The sequence below is a fragment of the Galleria mellonella genome, unplaced genomic scaffold (genome assembly GCF_026898425.1).
Source record: "Galleria mellonella isolate WM207_F2 unplaced genomic scaffold, CSIRO_AGI_GalMel_v1 utg184, whole genome shotgun sequence".
NCBI classification, from domain to species: domain Eukaryota; kingdom Metazoa; phylum Arthropoda; class Insecta; order Lepidoptera; family Pyralidae; genus Galleria; species Galleria mellonella.
Window position 1 is genome coordinate 5,872,796 of NW_026442025.1, and position 17,706 is coordinate 5,890,501.

At 33.2% G+C, this 17,706-nt stretch overlaps 2 protein-coding genes across 2 annotated transcripts; one reads left to right on the top strand and one right to left on the bottom strand.

The window, feature by feature from the left end:
- Positions 1-837: 837 nt before the first annotated feature.
- LOC128200433 (uncharacterized) lies at positions 838-2,814 on the bottom strand. The gene has a single exon (XM_052893836.1). The coding sequence runs from the start codon at positions 2,618-2,620 to the stop codon at positions 1,028-1,030; it is 1,593 nt and encodes a 530-aa protein (XP_052749796.1). The 5' UTR covers positions 2,621-2,814; the 3' UTR covers positions 838-1,027.
- Positions 2,815-3,665: 851 nt separating this feature from the next.
- On the top strand, positions 3,666-4,506 carry LOC113512172 (ATPase inhibitor mai-1, mitochondrial-like). Its single transcript, XM_026895974.3, has 2 exons — positions 3,666-3,734; positions 4,059-4,506. The coding sequence occupies exons 1-2, from the start codon at positions 3,706-3,708 to the stop codon at positions 4,306-4,308; spliced, it is 279 nt and encodes a 92-aa protein (XP_026751775.2). The 5' UTR covers positions 3,666-3,705; the 3' UTR covers positions 4,309-4,506.
- The last annotated feature ends 13,200 nt before the right edge of the window (positions 4,507-17,706 follow it).

Sequence of the window (17,706 nt, forward strand, 5' to 3'; positions counted from 1 at the left end):
ATTTTGTGTATAAATTGTGATTCAGTATATACGCCATCTATTAAAATATCTCAAAAATAGATTAATAATAAGTATATTTCCATTTTATAATTGTAAACTGAAAAGGCGACATCTAGTGACACATTGAAATATTAATTCCTATTATATACTTAATTGACATGTAGTAAAGCCATTCCATAACAGATGGTATTAATAATGTTTCTAATGTTAACTAACGTCCAGTACGGAATACGGTTTTTTTACAATGTTGATATTGCTTATGGTATACGTGATAAAAAACTGTGGGCTGTCGGTTTACGGTAGCTGTATGTAAACAGCTCCATTGCTAATAATATACTCCGGTTGATGTCCACTCGAACTCCCCTAAAAACCGTCTTGGTTAATTCTTATACATAGAATTCATGTCGAATTCGTCACGATGGGCTTACTGACCTCATTTTATTCTCATCTATCATCCCTCACTGGTGTCCCACCAGAGTTTCATTTTTATTTATTAAAAAAAACCACCAGGAGTTAAGAGGTTAAAAACCTTAAAATGTAAGGCACACATACTAGGACAAAATATTTTTTTTGAAGGATGATAGGTGAGATTCGTCCGTCTGCTATGCTATCCGTATTAAATAGTGTAGCACTAGTGCAGGCCAGAACGTTGAGAATGAAGTTTAGATAATTGGCTTATCATGAGGAATTCAAGAGGAATTAAGCACGATGGTTTCCAGGATAAACCGCGTGAAGGTCGACCTGACTTAATAAAGTTGGTGCTACCAACTTGCTAGTACATATTATTAATAATTTCCTTCACCAATAATAGGGGTTAGATAGGCATCTCATAAAATATTTATTTCAATGCTCATATTAATGTTTTTATTAATTAAAAATACATGATCAAGTCCATTTCGTAGCCAAGTAGTCGATAACAAAATTATAAATTATGCTTTCTATTTGGAATTACCAGAAAATGTAAACAAAATAGGATATAATCTTGAGTAAGTAGGTATATTTAAAAGAACTAAGAAATTTTATTGCCCTAATAGATATCAGATAATCCAGATCTGCCTCTCATATTTAATGGCGCCCCACTAGCTGTTGCAGCATTTCCACCGATGATTCTAAAACCAAGATCTTCTTCACTTTTCTTATGAGCTTCTTTTTTAGGTTCAGTAGATTGGCCTATAGAATTGGTTAGAGGAGTAATAAAATTTTTCACCAATTTAGACAATTGATCCAACGGAGTAAATTTATACGTGTCTAAAATATTTGTTACATATTTTAGTGGAGAATCGTCATTCTTAGACTGTTTCCTCATTTGTAAATCCGTGTTATAATTCCTTCCGGTTTGCAATCTTAATAGTTTTGCAATTTCATCGTCATTATTTGTATTTTGACTGCTAGTATGTGTATCGACTACAGTTGTTGATTTAGTTTTCTCTGTAATAATTCCCCCTGCAGGTAGTTGTTTTTTGCAAACAGATCCTGCACATTTATCTGGTATTTCATTTAAAACGATTTTAGTGTGTTCCAGTGGTTGTGATGGTTCCACAGATGTTTGAATTGATTTTGTTGCTGTTGATTGAACTAATTGTGATGGTTCAACTGGCTTTAATGATTGATGTATTTGTGGTTCATGAAGAGGCTGTGTAATTTGGGCAACTTCTTCAGAGAAGTATATTCTCCTCAAAGGAATCACACCTAATATTTTTGGGGGATACACGAGTGTAATCATTACACCATCTAAACTTAGTGGTGGATCATTGTAATTATTCACAAATTTTTCCTCGATAACAATTCGACGAAGTTTCATATTTCTCATGTCAACATATGATCCACTAAGATCTCGTACTAGATTATCTCTTCCAATGATCATACCATTTTGTTCAATAATTTTAATTATTTGTTTTTTCAATACATAAATATCTGTTATATCACTGTATCCTGTTTCTTTTAATTCTGGTAAAATTTTCACTTGTTCGTCGAACCACGTATTAAATGTTTGATAACCATATTCATTATATTGTGACTCATCATATATGTCATAGTTATCATTATTATTGTTTTCAGCAATATTAGTATGGTGTATTAAGTCAGTTTCTCGATCTGGCCTAAGATTAACATTCGGTTTTACATGAAACCCTGGATAGGAATTAGTTTCTTGATCTTTTATGTGTTGATTATGAAGAGTGTTATCATTAGTAATTGGAGGAACATTATTGCCATACGATGATGGTTGATGGTAGTATTCTTTTACATTTGAAGTCACTTTTGTTGAATCATGTTTCGGTTTATTATATAAAGATTCTATATTTAATTGTGAATTTGTATTTTCTGTTTCTAAGTTATGGTGACTAATAGTGTGTTTTTCATTCGTTATTTTCCCTGGTTTCAATATTTTTTTCTGAATATTTCCAATATTAACGCCAATAGGCCCCTTATTATTAACATAATTACTAGGTTTAATTATGTAATCGTAATATAGTGATTTCATTTTTTCTATACTGATAATGTGAGGGTTACGTTCGAATATTTGAGCAATAGTCTCAGAACTAATAACTTGTAAGTCATCTTTGGATTCGAGAGGTATTTCTGGTATAGATCTTTGTGTTTCTATACTGGGTACATACATTATAATATTACCATCTCGACCTCTATAAAAGTATACAACAAGCCTCTCGAATGTTGAATCATTATCACTTAAAATGTCCGGGATGAATATATTGTGACTTTTATATACTGGACAAAAACATTTTTGGGTTTGTGTATCGATTATGTTTTTAGATGTTGCATGGTGTTTAGAAGACAATAGTGCATCGCTGAAATTAAATGTATTATTAAAGTAATTGTACAAAGAATATAGATATACATTAATATACTTAATTGATATTATTGGTTGACATTGGAGTTATCGAAATAAAATAAAACATTACCTGGTATGTAGAACTGATGAAGCCAAAGTGAGTAAAAGCAGCCTCTAAAAAATACGATAGTTTTATATGATTTTGGTTATGAATAATTATGCAAAAATAAATCGTCATAAGTTTATAAAAAAAAAAAAAAAAATAACATACCTGGATTGTTTCCATATTGGTAGCAAACTATTCTGGTATCATGAGTTACCTCTTACACCTATTCTTCCACATTTCATCGCGTATTTATACCTTGAAAATAATTAGTGAAAAATCCTGTAATTTGCACTAATTAGCTGATCTTGTGAGACTAATGGCATTATCGACACGTTTATGGATAATTTAAAAACAATAAATATTTTACGTATTCTTTTAATTAGTTTGGCACCTTTAATTCTTTTCTGTCTTAGTACACCTTACTTGTACTTAAATACCAGGCAGGATTATTGTAAGTGATGCTAACATAAAATTTAAAATTAATATCTTTATAGAACAACTAGTTCTTGAGAAGCCACCTAAATAAAGCAACTGTTTTAATTGCATTCAAATAGGATGTATGTTTTTTTTTTTCCTTATATCGAATAATAAACAATTGTACAGTATAAGTATTACTTAAACGTTTGAATATTTGTATAATTACTAAATATTAAAACAAAAACACCGTTGTATATTTATACAACCGTACATCTATTTAGATGTGATAGTAACGTAAATATAGTGTCATCATACATTACAATATACATGGCTATAAATACACAGGTACGCACGCACGCACGCACGCACGTACGCACGCACGCACTCACGCATGGTTCCTCATCGAGATGGAGGCAATTGGTACGATTGTTCGGCACTTATAATTAATGTAATAAAATTATTCATTTTATTATAAAAAAAGTTTTATTCAACAAGATACTCTAATGTATAGAATGCTGGTTGTAAATATGTATATTTTTTTGTGATAATGCCAAAACAGTTGTTTTCTTAATCAAAATTCACTGTCAAAATTTCCGTGTCTGCGGCAAATGAACTTCGATAAAATATTACTAAATTTAATTGAAAAAAGTATTATTAGTATCTAATAAATTACATAGAAGCAAAAATGGTTATTTCTTCTATGATAAAATCTTTGAATAAATTTATGTTCCTTGCACGTACTAGGTTCTCAGATAGTCTTGTGATTCCTAGAAGATATTATACCGTTTCCGGAACTCCTGGTTCAGGGGCTGGTAAGGGAGGAGGGTCTGGTGGAGCAGTCAGAGAATCAGGAGGTGGATTGGGTCAGTATGGAGCTGCTCAAGAAGAGGGATATTTTTTTAATAAGCAACGGGAACAAATAGAGAAGATAAAAGAGAAATTGAAGAAGAATCCTAAGAAAGCATCTGAGGTGTCTCAGAAAGAAGAGAAATGAGCATTAATTGAATTAAAGATTTTTGTTTTATTTGATTAAGACATGCAATAAAACATTTTAGGTTATTTGGATGTATTTTAAATTCATGATTGGGATTTAATGCAATGAAAATGCTTTTACAGGTAAATAGTACTTACATACCTGCTTCTTTATTGCCGACGTTTCGACGTGAATTGCACCACGTCGCTGTCACGACAGGACTCAAAGAATTAAAATTAACTTCAGTAACAATTTTAACAAAATATGTAGTACATCTTTTTTTTACAACACAGGGGGCAAACGAGCATGCGGCTCACCTGATGGTAAGTGACTACCGCCGCCCATGGTCACCCACAACACCTACGGCATTGCAGGTGTGCTGCCGGCCTTTAAAAAAGGAATATGCTCTTTTCTTGAAGGTTATGTTGTTGTATCGGTTCGGAAATACTACTGCTGGAAGTTGATTCCAAAGAGTGGTTGTGCGTGGGAGAAAATGCCTTGAAAAACGCACGGTGGAGGACCGCCACTCGTCCAGATGGTTGGGATGAAATTTTAATTTATGGCGGGTTGTACGATGGTGAAAATCAGCAGCAAGTATCAATCCAAACAATTCTTCAGAGCATCTTTAATCATATATAGATTACATATTATAATATGATACTTGTGATTTTGATTTCACCCTGTATATGCTGCAATACTACGTCTCACTATATTTGCCGTGTAGTCCAGGCACAGAATGGATCACTCTTTCTTTTCTCGTGAGTGTCGTATTAGGCAACTAAGGTAACTTAATAGTTGAAGGATAGCCAGCAGCGTCTTATTTTAAACATCACCAAAGTCTGTGTTTGACAACCCGCCTGCGTGGGAACTACTGACAAAACTGTATAAAAAAAACCCCTTAATAGGGGGAAGTCTATATTTGGCAGCGGACAGTTAACGGCTGATATAGTATTATAATACGTATTTTTTTTTTATAAAACTTAGAATGGCAAACAAGCTGACGGCCCACCTGATGGAAAGTGGTAACCGTCGCCTATAGACGTGAGCAGTACCATGGATATAACAGTGTATACTGTTTCGCCCATGATACCCCCCATGCGTTGCCATTCCTGAGGACTCAGGTGTTATTCCTCTGTATCCAGTAAATTCACGCCATATCCCACCCTTCAAACCGAAACACAGCCATGCAAACACAACTGATTCACGGTTGAAACACGAATGGGACAGAGGTACCCAAGCAATCGACTTTTGTACAAAGTCTCCCTCTGGTATGATACGAGTAGTATGAATAAAATATAACTAGACATATACACGCGTTTTTTTATTGGTAAGTATATTACGACATAATTATAGTTAGGTGTAGTGAGTATAGTTGGAGCAGACAGTGAGATTATCTTCACAAACAAGAGATTGGCCCCTCGCTGCGCCCGTCATGCGTGAAGCTCCCGTGCTCATGCGTTTGCGCATGTACCGTTAGCATAAAAGTTATGATGTCGTTTATGAAATTATAATATATAATAATATCACGTAAAAGGTTTCTATCTAAAATAACAATAAATATAATAATATAAAAATATATGAAAAGGCGATATATTATTTGTGTAAAGCAGTCATGTTAATTTATATAGATATATGAGCATCTATCATGGCTGTTAATTATACAATAAATTAAAGGTTCAAATGTCTGTGATGTTAATGAAATTTTCTTTAGTATGTATTAATATTTTGAAGTTTGTCTAAGACTTAGAATTTATTGCAATCGCTTAAATGATCGTAAGGTACAGCTTGAGCTATTGGAATGCAAATATATATATATATATATATATATATATATATATATATATATATATATATATATATATATATATATATATATATTTCAATAGATCTTAATAAAAATATTAACATACGAATAATGGACCCGTCCAAAATACAGTCTGCTGACGTCTAATAGGAGTACAAATACGAAATGTAAAATATCACACACAAGCCCAAGAGGTTTAAATGGTACTAAAAATCCAATTTTTTTAATGTATTTATGCATGCTAATTAAATTAAAAAAAAATATAAATCTATTAATTGTATTTTGGTTATTTTCAATTTTTATTCAATTTGAATTTCACTTTATGGTTAACAAAATTCATACACAAAATTATTTTTGTTAAGTTTGTTTTTACCATTTATATAATATATCATTGCAGAAAGTCAGTGCATGCTCGGGACCGTTCCTTCGGCAGTATATGAAGGAGGCCTATATTCAGCAGTGGATAGATAATGGCTGAGATGATGATGTATATCTTTATCCAGTATATTCTTATAATATTATAAATGTGAAAGTGTCTTTGTTTGTTTGTCACCTCTTTTTGCCTTAACGTTTCAATTAATCAACTTGAAATTTGAAATACACATTGGTATTATTTGGAATAGTGAAGGATGCCCTTTTTTATTCTACTACTACTACTACCTAAATATTCTCTTCATTCGTCTACTATTTACTCCTGTCGATCAACTCCTGGTTATGCGGACGAATTCGTGAGTAAAAACTAGCAATAAATAATAGGTTAAGAGTTAGATTATTAAAAACCTACTAATGTGAATGTGTCTATATTTGAGTGTTATTAAGCAATTTACATGTATAAAAAATTAAATATAAATATTTTTAGTAATGTGCTGACGGTACAGTGGATGGACAGTGACAGTGGTGAGGTCTTGGGTTCAAGCTGTCAGAGTACACCAGTCCAATCTACAGGCAGCCGAGGGTCTCCGTTTATGGAATGCGGGAAAAATATATTATCACCTCTATTTTAATTATAAGAGCTGTCTGCGTTATTACAATAAAAAAAAATAAGAAAGTTAGAACGGTTTACATACATTTATATGTATGTAAACTATGTATGTAAATTTACATCTCTATTATCCTAGAAGTAAAAAAGGATCATTAAGGCACATTGCTTCTAATTTTTTTTTTTTTGTATCTTTACTAATATTATAAATATGGAAGTGAGTTTAGTTGTTTGTTACCTTAAAGCGCTTTAACGGCTTAAGCAATCATTATGAAATTTGGTATACACGTGCTATATAGGATGGAGAAGAATATAGGCTACTTTTTTTCCTGGCCAGAAAACATATCCTTGTCACACAGGCGAAATCGTGACTAAAAGCTAGTTTACTATAAATGGGAATAAATAATAAAACAATAAATTCCTATATAAATGTTTGTTGTTACCTCACAATGTCTTAATGGCTCAACCAATAGTCATGAAATTTCTCTATACACGTAGTATTTAGTATGGCGAAAGACAAAGGTTACTTTATAATGTAGTATACGAAACTCTTTACAAATACTGGTTTGTTTTTCTATTATTGACTTAAGATTGTGACATTCCCTTTCTAACTACTATTGTCTGTAATAATACCAATGTATCGTTATTTTTAGTTGAATTAAACCAATATTTCCCTATGGTCTATATCGTTTTGTATCAATTAACTTCACTAATGAGTTGTAAGTAAAATTAATAATTACGTATTTTGATATTTCTTTAAATTGATACCACACTTTCATCTAAAAGGTATTTTTTAATGGATGACAATGTATATTTGAAGCACGATAGGTGAGAATGAAAGCAAGCCAGTTAGCCCATCCATCGTGACAAATTCATCAAAACTAATTGCGGTGATTTCTAGAGGGAACCCCGTGAAGGGCGATCTGATAAGGATATAACCTACTAACCCTATTATTTCTAGTAATGAAGTCTAATAACTCCATTTCTAGAAACCCCTTTCCTGTTTCTTCAGGGTGTCGGCAAAGGCGACAAATGTGAGACTTGGCCTGCCCACTAAACACCATATAAAGTTTTAATATTTTTTTTCCAATTTTGAGTTAGATCAATATTTTTGTTAAGATTACGATATTCTTTTCTAATACGTTATGGATATTAATGTACCTATAAAAAGAAGGTACTCTTTTTTATGTTCGTTTCACATAACTCCGTCAGTTATAACTCAATTTGGAAAATTCTTTTTTTTTACCTGAAAGGCTATACAAGATTGGTCGCATAGAAATTTTATTAAAAACGTTTCAGCAATTTAATCTGGGCGATTTTATCGAAAACGCCGCCTTATCTGTTTAAGATAGGTATAACAAAACAATGTTGGTAGGAATGTTTCTTTTTCATAGGTCTACAAAAAGACCGCATTGACATATGTCTATTTTTTAAGGATAGCTTATTATACCACCTAATTCATACTCGACGCAACAAGCTGATGCAAAAAATATAAGCACAATACGATCTATTCCCCGTGTGAAGTTAGGACGAGTCGCTAGTTAATGTATAAAATAGTTTTTCAAAATATATTTTTCACTTTTGTCTTAAAGATGTAAGATGAGATAGTATTCCACCGAATTAAAACGCGATTCGATGTTCAAAAAGAGAATGTAACGTCCAGCCGCGATGGAGTGCGCGCGCGCACATCAAACGCGCCCGCCATGTTTGAGCGACCGCTTTGTGCGCTACCGAACACCACACGCCGCATTCATTAAAAGATTTTCAATTGATAATTAGGCTCTTTACAATGATACTTTCTACTCGCGCCCATGAAAGATATTCTTGTAAAAAATGCCCATGATTCATATAGTTTTCTATAGATCGTTATTTCGACTCTGTTGTTTGGGTTGTGAATAATTGCGTTAATATTGGCAGATGAAGACCGCATTAATTGCACTACATCTGTATGACTGTCTATAAAGTTTTTGTATTATCATTCTGGTACCGTTCATTTTGTAGGTACCTATACGTTTAGTTTACTTGGCATTATTGAATCTGAACATTCTCCGATTTTAAAATCGTGACATTTGGAGTTTTAATTTTAGTTTAAAAAAAAAATTCGTTAATTTAAAATTTCTTAATTTTTGTAGGTTAACGATGGGTATATAGAAAGATAGATCTCTTTATCCGTTTTGCTTCAGATAACTTAATAAAGATTTAATAAAGATGTTTTCTATTTTGTTTTCCAGTTCTTATAATCAATTGGAGAATGTACCGAATTACATTTTTCTCAAATGTAATTGATTAAATATATTTTTTTATGGAACTTTAAATCGATAGAATGTGATAATTGCCACTTGTGAGATGAACAGTTATATATATTTTGCAAAACATGCATTAAAGTAAGAGGAAAATCCAAACAAAATAATGTAAGAAATTGCTTCGCAAAGATACACGTGGCTTCATTGAGAAATTAATTACGATATTATTAAAATCTGTTCAAAATTGGAAAAAATATTGCGTAAAAGTTGCTAGCAAATAGGGACCTATTTTCAACGCAGTGTAGAACGACCGCCACTAGATGGAGCGACGATCTCAAATGCATTAGATACATCCACTGACTCCCTAAAAACAGTTCTAACCATCTGTAGGTAACAGTCTATGGGAGAGGTATATATTCAGCCAGTGGACAGATAACGGTTGGTAAGACGTTGATGATGGTTACTCAGGATGATGTAAGGGTTCTAATAATACATCATCCAAAACTGTTCAGGCATTTGGAAGTTATAGTGGAATAAAGATTAAAAGCATTATAAGTACTCCTTTTTTGGACTGTCGTGTAATTAAACAAGAAACATACACTGATCCCAAAATAATGAAGTAATGCTGAGTATGTCTACAAAGCGAATAAATTTCAAATTGAATGTACTCAAACTTCATCATTTTTGAATCTAAGTTATAGTACCAGCAACGACAGTTAACTGCTCACTATTGAACATAGGTCTATCCATTATGGTGAGCTTTGCCAGTAGTTGCTGCATTTGGCAGGCTGGTTGGCAACCGCTATTAGGCTTTGGTAATGTTTTAAAAGGAACCAGCAATATTACTGAAAAGTAAACATTATTTCTATGTAATTAAAAAATATATACCTATATAAAAAAAGGTTTGTATCTGGAGTAATCTGTAACATTCCATTATATTATAAACACAGTACCAACGCCGACAAAGTGTACCGCAGTGGCCAGCGGCTACAAAGCAAGGATTGAATATACGCCGCACGGATAATCCTACAAAGAGCCGAAACCTCCCAAGTAGTGTTCGTTGCAAAAACTTCTCAACAACAAATTTTAATACGGTAGGCTACATTTTAAATTCGGTAGTGGAGTAACAATTGATGATGTGTGCTTGTGTAGACTACCGTAGTGCAGTTGATAAGTACGATGTGATGAGTATTTATTTGCCGTGTGGCTCCGGTATAGAATGGCTCACCCCATCCATTCCCGCGGGCGTCGTTAGAGGCGACTAAGGAAACTTAATGGTCGAGGGATAGGCACCAATGTCCCTCTTACAACACTAAAACCTGGGGGGGGGAAGGATTTGTTAGTAATTCAGACTACCAGTCACATTGCTAGCAATATACCTTATCAGGTCGACTTCCACGTGGTCTCCACTGGAAGTCATCGTGTGTATTCATCACGATGGGCTAATTGACCTGTCTTTTCATACCTAACATCTTCCACTGGAGCCCTGTTAGTATATACCGTTAGCGCAGGCATGACCACTACATTGTGATTTATTAAAAAAAAAAAACACCAAAATCTAACTGTCGCTGCTAATCTGCCTTACAAGCGTAGCAACTACTGACAAAACTTCTCTTATGGGGAAAGCCTATGTCAGTAATTGACAATTTATTACTGATATGATAGTTAATATTAGACCCTAGCTTTGATTCTCAGGTCTATGTAAAATTAACTTGCATATTTATTAAGAATTTAGAAACAGTTACATATTAAAAGTAGTGCTTAAAAAAGGAATAGTAACCCGCTCCAGCTTAGAACAGGTACATAGGTAAAAGATATCAATAAATTATTTTATTTTTATATACATTTCTTTTTATACAAGTTGACTACCAGAAAATTGTAACCGTCACCTAACGCCACCGTAACCATAGACATAAACAGCGTCAAGCGTTACCAGACTTTGTACAAAAGTCGATTGCTTGGGGTACCTCTGTCCTATTCGTGTTTCAACCGTGAAGCAGTTGTGTTTGCATGACTGTGTTTCGGTTTGAAGGGTGGGATATGGCGTGAGTTTACTGGGTACAGAGGAATAACATCTGAGTCCTCAGGAATGGCAACGCATGGGGGGTATCATGGGCGAAACAGTATACTCTGTTATGTCCATGGTACTGCTCATATCTATAGGCGATGGTTACTACTTTCCAGCAGGTGGACCGTCAGCTTGTTTGCCATTCTAAGTTGTATAAAAAAAAATAAAAAGAAATCATCGACATAATAAAATCACTAAGGCCCATAGTTGAACACCGTATGTTTTACCATCCCTTCATGTCCTATAATTTTATAAATCATATTATATCGAGAGTTACGTTCACCACGGCTGCAATAGTCGCCAAATTGCCTCTGACTACTAATTTCAAATTACTTTCTCTCACTTTTAATAGTTCTTTCATTGCCGTATCATAACATCAAATTTGATGATCTGGGATTGATATCATGAGATTGTATATTAATAACTCTTGATATTTTAAACTGACTATAACACGTGGTTTTGTTCGTATAAATTTAATAATATCAGGTCCTATGTGTTAAATTCAGAATACGGTGTGTCTGTGTAAGTATTAAATTCTATTTACATTCATTCTGTAAATTAAGCATGATTGGGTAACAAACATCGAAATACAAAATATAACATTAGTACTATTATTTTATACATTTCTTATTATTTACTGGAACCATCTACTATACTTATTCAAAAATAAACAAAATTCTATTATTCGAAGGCATTGTCATAGAAAATCTCAACATCAGTTATAGCTTTTCAGCATGGCACAGCTGTTGAACAGAAAATACGATACACCTACGTAAGTACCAGAATAAAACGATTCAGATCCACCGAACAGAAGAAAATCGGTAGATTGGCTACAAATATAAGGCCCTACGCACATTGGGAGATTTAAATGATTCCATGAAGAAACATGGCAGTAAAATTATAAAGTCCACAGGAATGTCAACCATGTATTCTGGATAGTTACTGTTCATGTCTGCATATATAAATGCAGAACGGGAATTTTATGTGCTTCGGTTTGAAGGATAGGATATGACAGTAAATTTACAGGGTACAGAAGAATAACAACTGAGTCCTCAGATGACAACGCATGGGGGGTATCATAGGCGAAACAGTATACTCAGTTACGCCCATGGTACTGCTCGTGTCTATAGGTGACGGTTACCATTTTCCATCAGGCGGACCATCAGATTGTTTGCCTAAAAAAAAAACTTACTGTATCTTGTCGTTTCCGATAATTGTATCAATTTCATCAGGAAGTCTTCTTCGGGGGTATACAGTGCCTTGCGTCACAGCATCTCGCTTTCCCGTTTTGCATGTATAAAGACATCAACAACATAATTTTTAAAAATATTGTTACTGTCCATATCAACAGGCGATACATACGACTTTCCTGCAGATACATTGTTAGTTTGTTTCTCGACCAAAATTGCATAAAATAAGTTGTAAATTTTGGGTCGATGTTGTTTTAATAATATTATTTACAAAGATCTTACGATATCAATATACATTATAGGCATATATATATCTACACATACAAGGTAAGGTAACGTATGTTGAATATCATGAGCGTCGCAGTGTATTTTGTGATGTTACCATTCATACCGTTAACATGCTAAAAAAACTGTTTTAAATTTTATTCTATATTAGTTTTCGTCCGCGCGCAATGGAATGTGTTGATTGATTGAGATAAATAGTATCTAACTTACATCCTTTGTCATCCTAAATAATGTATGTATACCAAATTTATGAAAACTGGTTAAGCCATTAAGGCGCCAAGAGGCGCTAGGAACATTTATTTTAGGATTTTAAACCACGATCGGTCTGTGATCTGAGCTGATACCACTTAATCGTGTAATGTGCGTAAGGACTATTCGAATTTCAAACATACCAATGGTCAGCCATTATTCGGCGCCGATTTTTTTATAAGACGAAGGAAGCAGAATCCGCAACCAAAGTAAGAGCTCTTAGCGAGGATTGATCGATTGTTGCATGTAATGGATATGCACTAGAGCATAAATGGTTTTGTATTTGTTTGCGATGCCGACACCTCAAATCTTATTGTTATTTAAGAGTTTTTATTTGCTTTCCGGGGACAATGCTGACCGCTCGTTAGATACTGCTGATATTCAATACTGTGAAAGAATTAATAGAGGCATGTAAGAGATATTACAATACTTACCGTACATTTTATTTTATCTTTTATGTGGGTACTTAATACATCATTTTAATGTAGTTTATAAATTTGAAAGTGAAAACATTTGCTCGTTAATGCTTGGAGTTTTAATAGGTTCGTAGGTTGGAGCCGATGGACCTATCTAATATAAAGTACAATAATATAATATATAAGTATAATATATAGTATATAGTCTTATATTATCTGCCCGGTGGTCCTGGCATAGAATAGGCCATCGCTTCTTTTCCTGTGGATGTCGCAAGAGCCGACTAAGGAAGGGTGACGGATAGGCAGCAGCGTCCCTTTTAATACATCACCTAAACCTAACTTTTAACGTTATTGTTTTTCATGAGGTGGACCGTCAGCTTGTTTGCCATTCTAAGTTGCATAAAAAAAAAAAACTACATCACAAGATAGTGTTTCTGTGATGATTCCAACAAAACATACAGTATGTAGATGAGTTATTATGTATCTTAACAAAAAAATATTTCTAAGACACATATCACTGAAACAATTTGTTGTTCAATTTATTTTTTCTCAGTGGACGTATCATGGAAGCTTTTATTATTCGCCCCATTGCCTTTTGACATGTAGTTACCTATAACAATTACGTACACTACCAATTCTAATATACAATTCATATAACACGAACTCAAAATATTTTAGTCTTTAATCTCTAAACAAATAGGTTCATAATCGATGATTCGATAATTATGCCGAATGTTGGATCCAAACTTGTATGTTTGCGTTGGGGTCAATGCGCTTAGATAAGTTTACCATTCGAATAGTATACCAGTGCTACTGTTCGTTACTACTGAACATTAATTTATTAACAATCTGTTATGAAAAGGTGGGATGAAGGCGCTTCAATAATTTATCTTCACGCCAGTCCTTTACGGTATAGCTAGAGAGATAAGAACGCCAAATACACATTTTTACCCGACTACAGCGAAGCGAAAAGGAGACTTATGATTTTGACCGGTATGTTGTACATATTTGGTCACGGCTATCATCTGAAAATCATTGTGAATGTGTATTAAATACATTGTAAAAGTAAGTTGTTTATTTAATACGTAATAAATATTGAATAGTTTGTACATAACAATTTCAATTCAGAATATTTTCCTGTTTTACACTTTTTGAGCGTTTTTTTTTTTTGTTTTTTTTTTCAGCAGTCGTGATTTAGTTTATAAACTTATTGCATACAATAATGTAGATGACATTATCGTTTTTCATAACTTACCTCACGGGCAAATGCAGTATTTTTCTTAATATGGTCACATGCCAGTATTGGTGTCGCCCATTACTCGATTTTTATCATTATCTCCATTATATCAGCCGTTAACTGTCCACTGCTAAACATAAGCCTGTCCCATAAATGGGGTTCATAAAAGTAATTGCCACGCTTGGTAGGCAAGTTAGCAACTGCAGTTAAGCTTTGATGATTTTTTAAGAGAAACGCTGCTGCCTATTCCTTGACCATTAAGTTCTCTTAGTCGTTTTTTACGATACGCATTAATCAGGAATTAATCCATTATATATCCATTTATCCGATCGTTATTCCCATTCTATGTTGGGGCCATACGGCAACTTGCTTTTTATATAAACTAGGAATGGAAAACAAGCACAATGCAAACTTGATAAAAAAGTATAATATCACTTAATTGTCGCCTATAGACATGATCATGTACCATAATCAACAAATAATACTGTGACACCTAAGCCGCCTCTCATATGTTGCTATTTCTGAATTATCTATTCACATTCACATTCAAATTTACATTGCATATCCGTCTTGTCAGCCTTTCATCCAAAATTATTTTAATTGTAAAAATACTGTTTAATCTTTGGTAATATTATTTCTCATTTTTAAAAAACCTGAATATCAATTCGCCTGTAAGTTTTTGTCCATAAATTAATAATTTGAAATTTAGATGACCTTACAAACATTCAGAATGATCCATCTTTATACTGGACAAATTAAATTCTTATGTAAATGGTTAAAATAAAATATCGTAGAGTCAATGACCCGGCTCATGTCCATGTTAATTGCCAAAGTGTAATAAACTTTGAAAACCATCAATCAAATTGTCTTTTCTTTTTTTTTTATTTATTGAATCAGCTACCTATACTGAGTACGAGTTGGGGTTATGTTCAACAAGGCAGGAGTCACCAAAGCTTGACGGTTGCTTGAATTTATTAGAATTTAGATTGATTTAAATTTATATCACGATTATTTACTACATCACACATTTTAAGAACTAACTCGAGGCAGGCAAGCTAGTTTGACAACTTCTTAACGAATTTAATTTTTTTTACACAATTATAAGATTTTACTGTAATCTGACTGTAATAGTCGACCATCAGGCGAGCCGAATGTTTATTTGTCATCTGCATGTAAAATAAAATTTCTTAACAATAAATTACTTTATTTACAATTTGACTTCTGCTGCTGCAGTAGGTAGGTATTACGAGTTATATAGAAGCTATTAATATATAATTTATATCAGCATTTCAAAACAATCTACTTAAATTTTTTATACAATGTTGACATCCACTTTAAAGTGACTTTGGAACTAGAACTTTGGAACTTTCCCACTAGAATAGAAGTTAACGGCTTCCCTCTGTGTGAACTGGCGGTAAACAACTAGTCTAGAAGTTCATAGACTAATCAGACAATAATATCATATTTCAAAACAAAATAATTGCGTTATGTTAGCGTGTGAATTGTATTCGCAGTTGAAGTACCAACTGTCATTATAATGTAAATTCTAATAAATGTTACTTACAAATTGGAAATTGTAAAAAGTTTATAAGAATTAATTAAATTACAATTTGACCTCTGCTACCGAACTGCGGGAGGCGGCGTACCGGAGTTAATTTTGTGTGGTCATACCATACTTGGTTGGCCCTGGACCATCCATGTTCTGGAATAGTCATAAAATGTATAAATCTATAGTTTTCAAGTGTGGCAACACATGAGGAATACCGAACACAGTTACAAAGCATAATAATAATATAATATAATATAAGATAATAGTTTAACAATAATAATATAAATACCAACATTGACATCACCATCTTATAAAAACGAGCAGAAATCTAAATATAAATCCACACATCAAACATACTCATATTAGGTGATACCATATTAGTACAAAATATACAAAATCATCACACTCAAGACACACAGCAGTCACCAATCATCCAATAGACAACTAACACACAACATTCAACAAACACACTAGAGCCATCCAACACAATTCATACACCGAACACACAACCACTCACAAATTCAGAACACACTTAAAGGCGCGAAGGCTAGGGCGAGGTAGAAGGCATAAGAAATATCAACAAGGGCATATGTACCTTTTCTTACCTTATTTCGGGGTATGTATATATGTATGTAATGCAATGTATATATATATATATATATATATATATATATATATATATATATATATATATATATATATATATATATATATATATATATATATATATATATATATATATATATATATACAGTTTATACCTTTTATATCAGAGAAGGCGTAAATCATAATAATACAGAGGGAAACTTTGTACAAAAGTCGATTGCTTGGGTACCTCTGTCCCATTCGTGTTTCAACCGTAAAGCAGTTGTATTTGCATGGCTGTGTTTCGGTTTGAAGGGTGGGATATGGTGTGAATTTACAGAGTACAGAGGAATAACACCTGAGACCTCAGGAATGGCAACGCAAAGGAGGTATCATGGGCGTAATAGTATATTCTGTTATGTCCATGGTACTGCTCATATCTATAGGCGACGGTTACCACTTTCGATCAGGTGGGCCGTCAGCTTGTTTGCCAGTCTAAGTTGTAAAAAAAAAAACATTCTTGTCACATCCAGCAATTAGATAGCCACAAACGGTTGTCAATCACGAGGTGTCGATAGATCATTCAGACACTGACAGGAGATGTATGAGCACCGTCCGACCTCTGTGGCCCAATATTTTTTTTTTATATTTACATACAATTTACGGTAGTAACTCTTTCACCTAATTGTAGAATGGATTTTCGTTTGGCAAATTTTATTGCTCGTATTTATAGTTTTCCAAGTAAGAAATGTTTTTTTAATGTTTTTAATACATACATATTACAAATATGTATGTTTGCAGTGTGATTACGGCA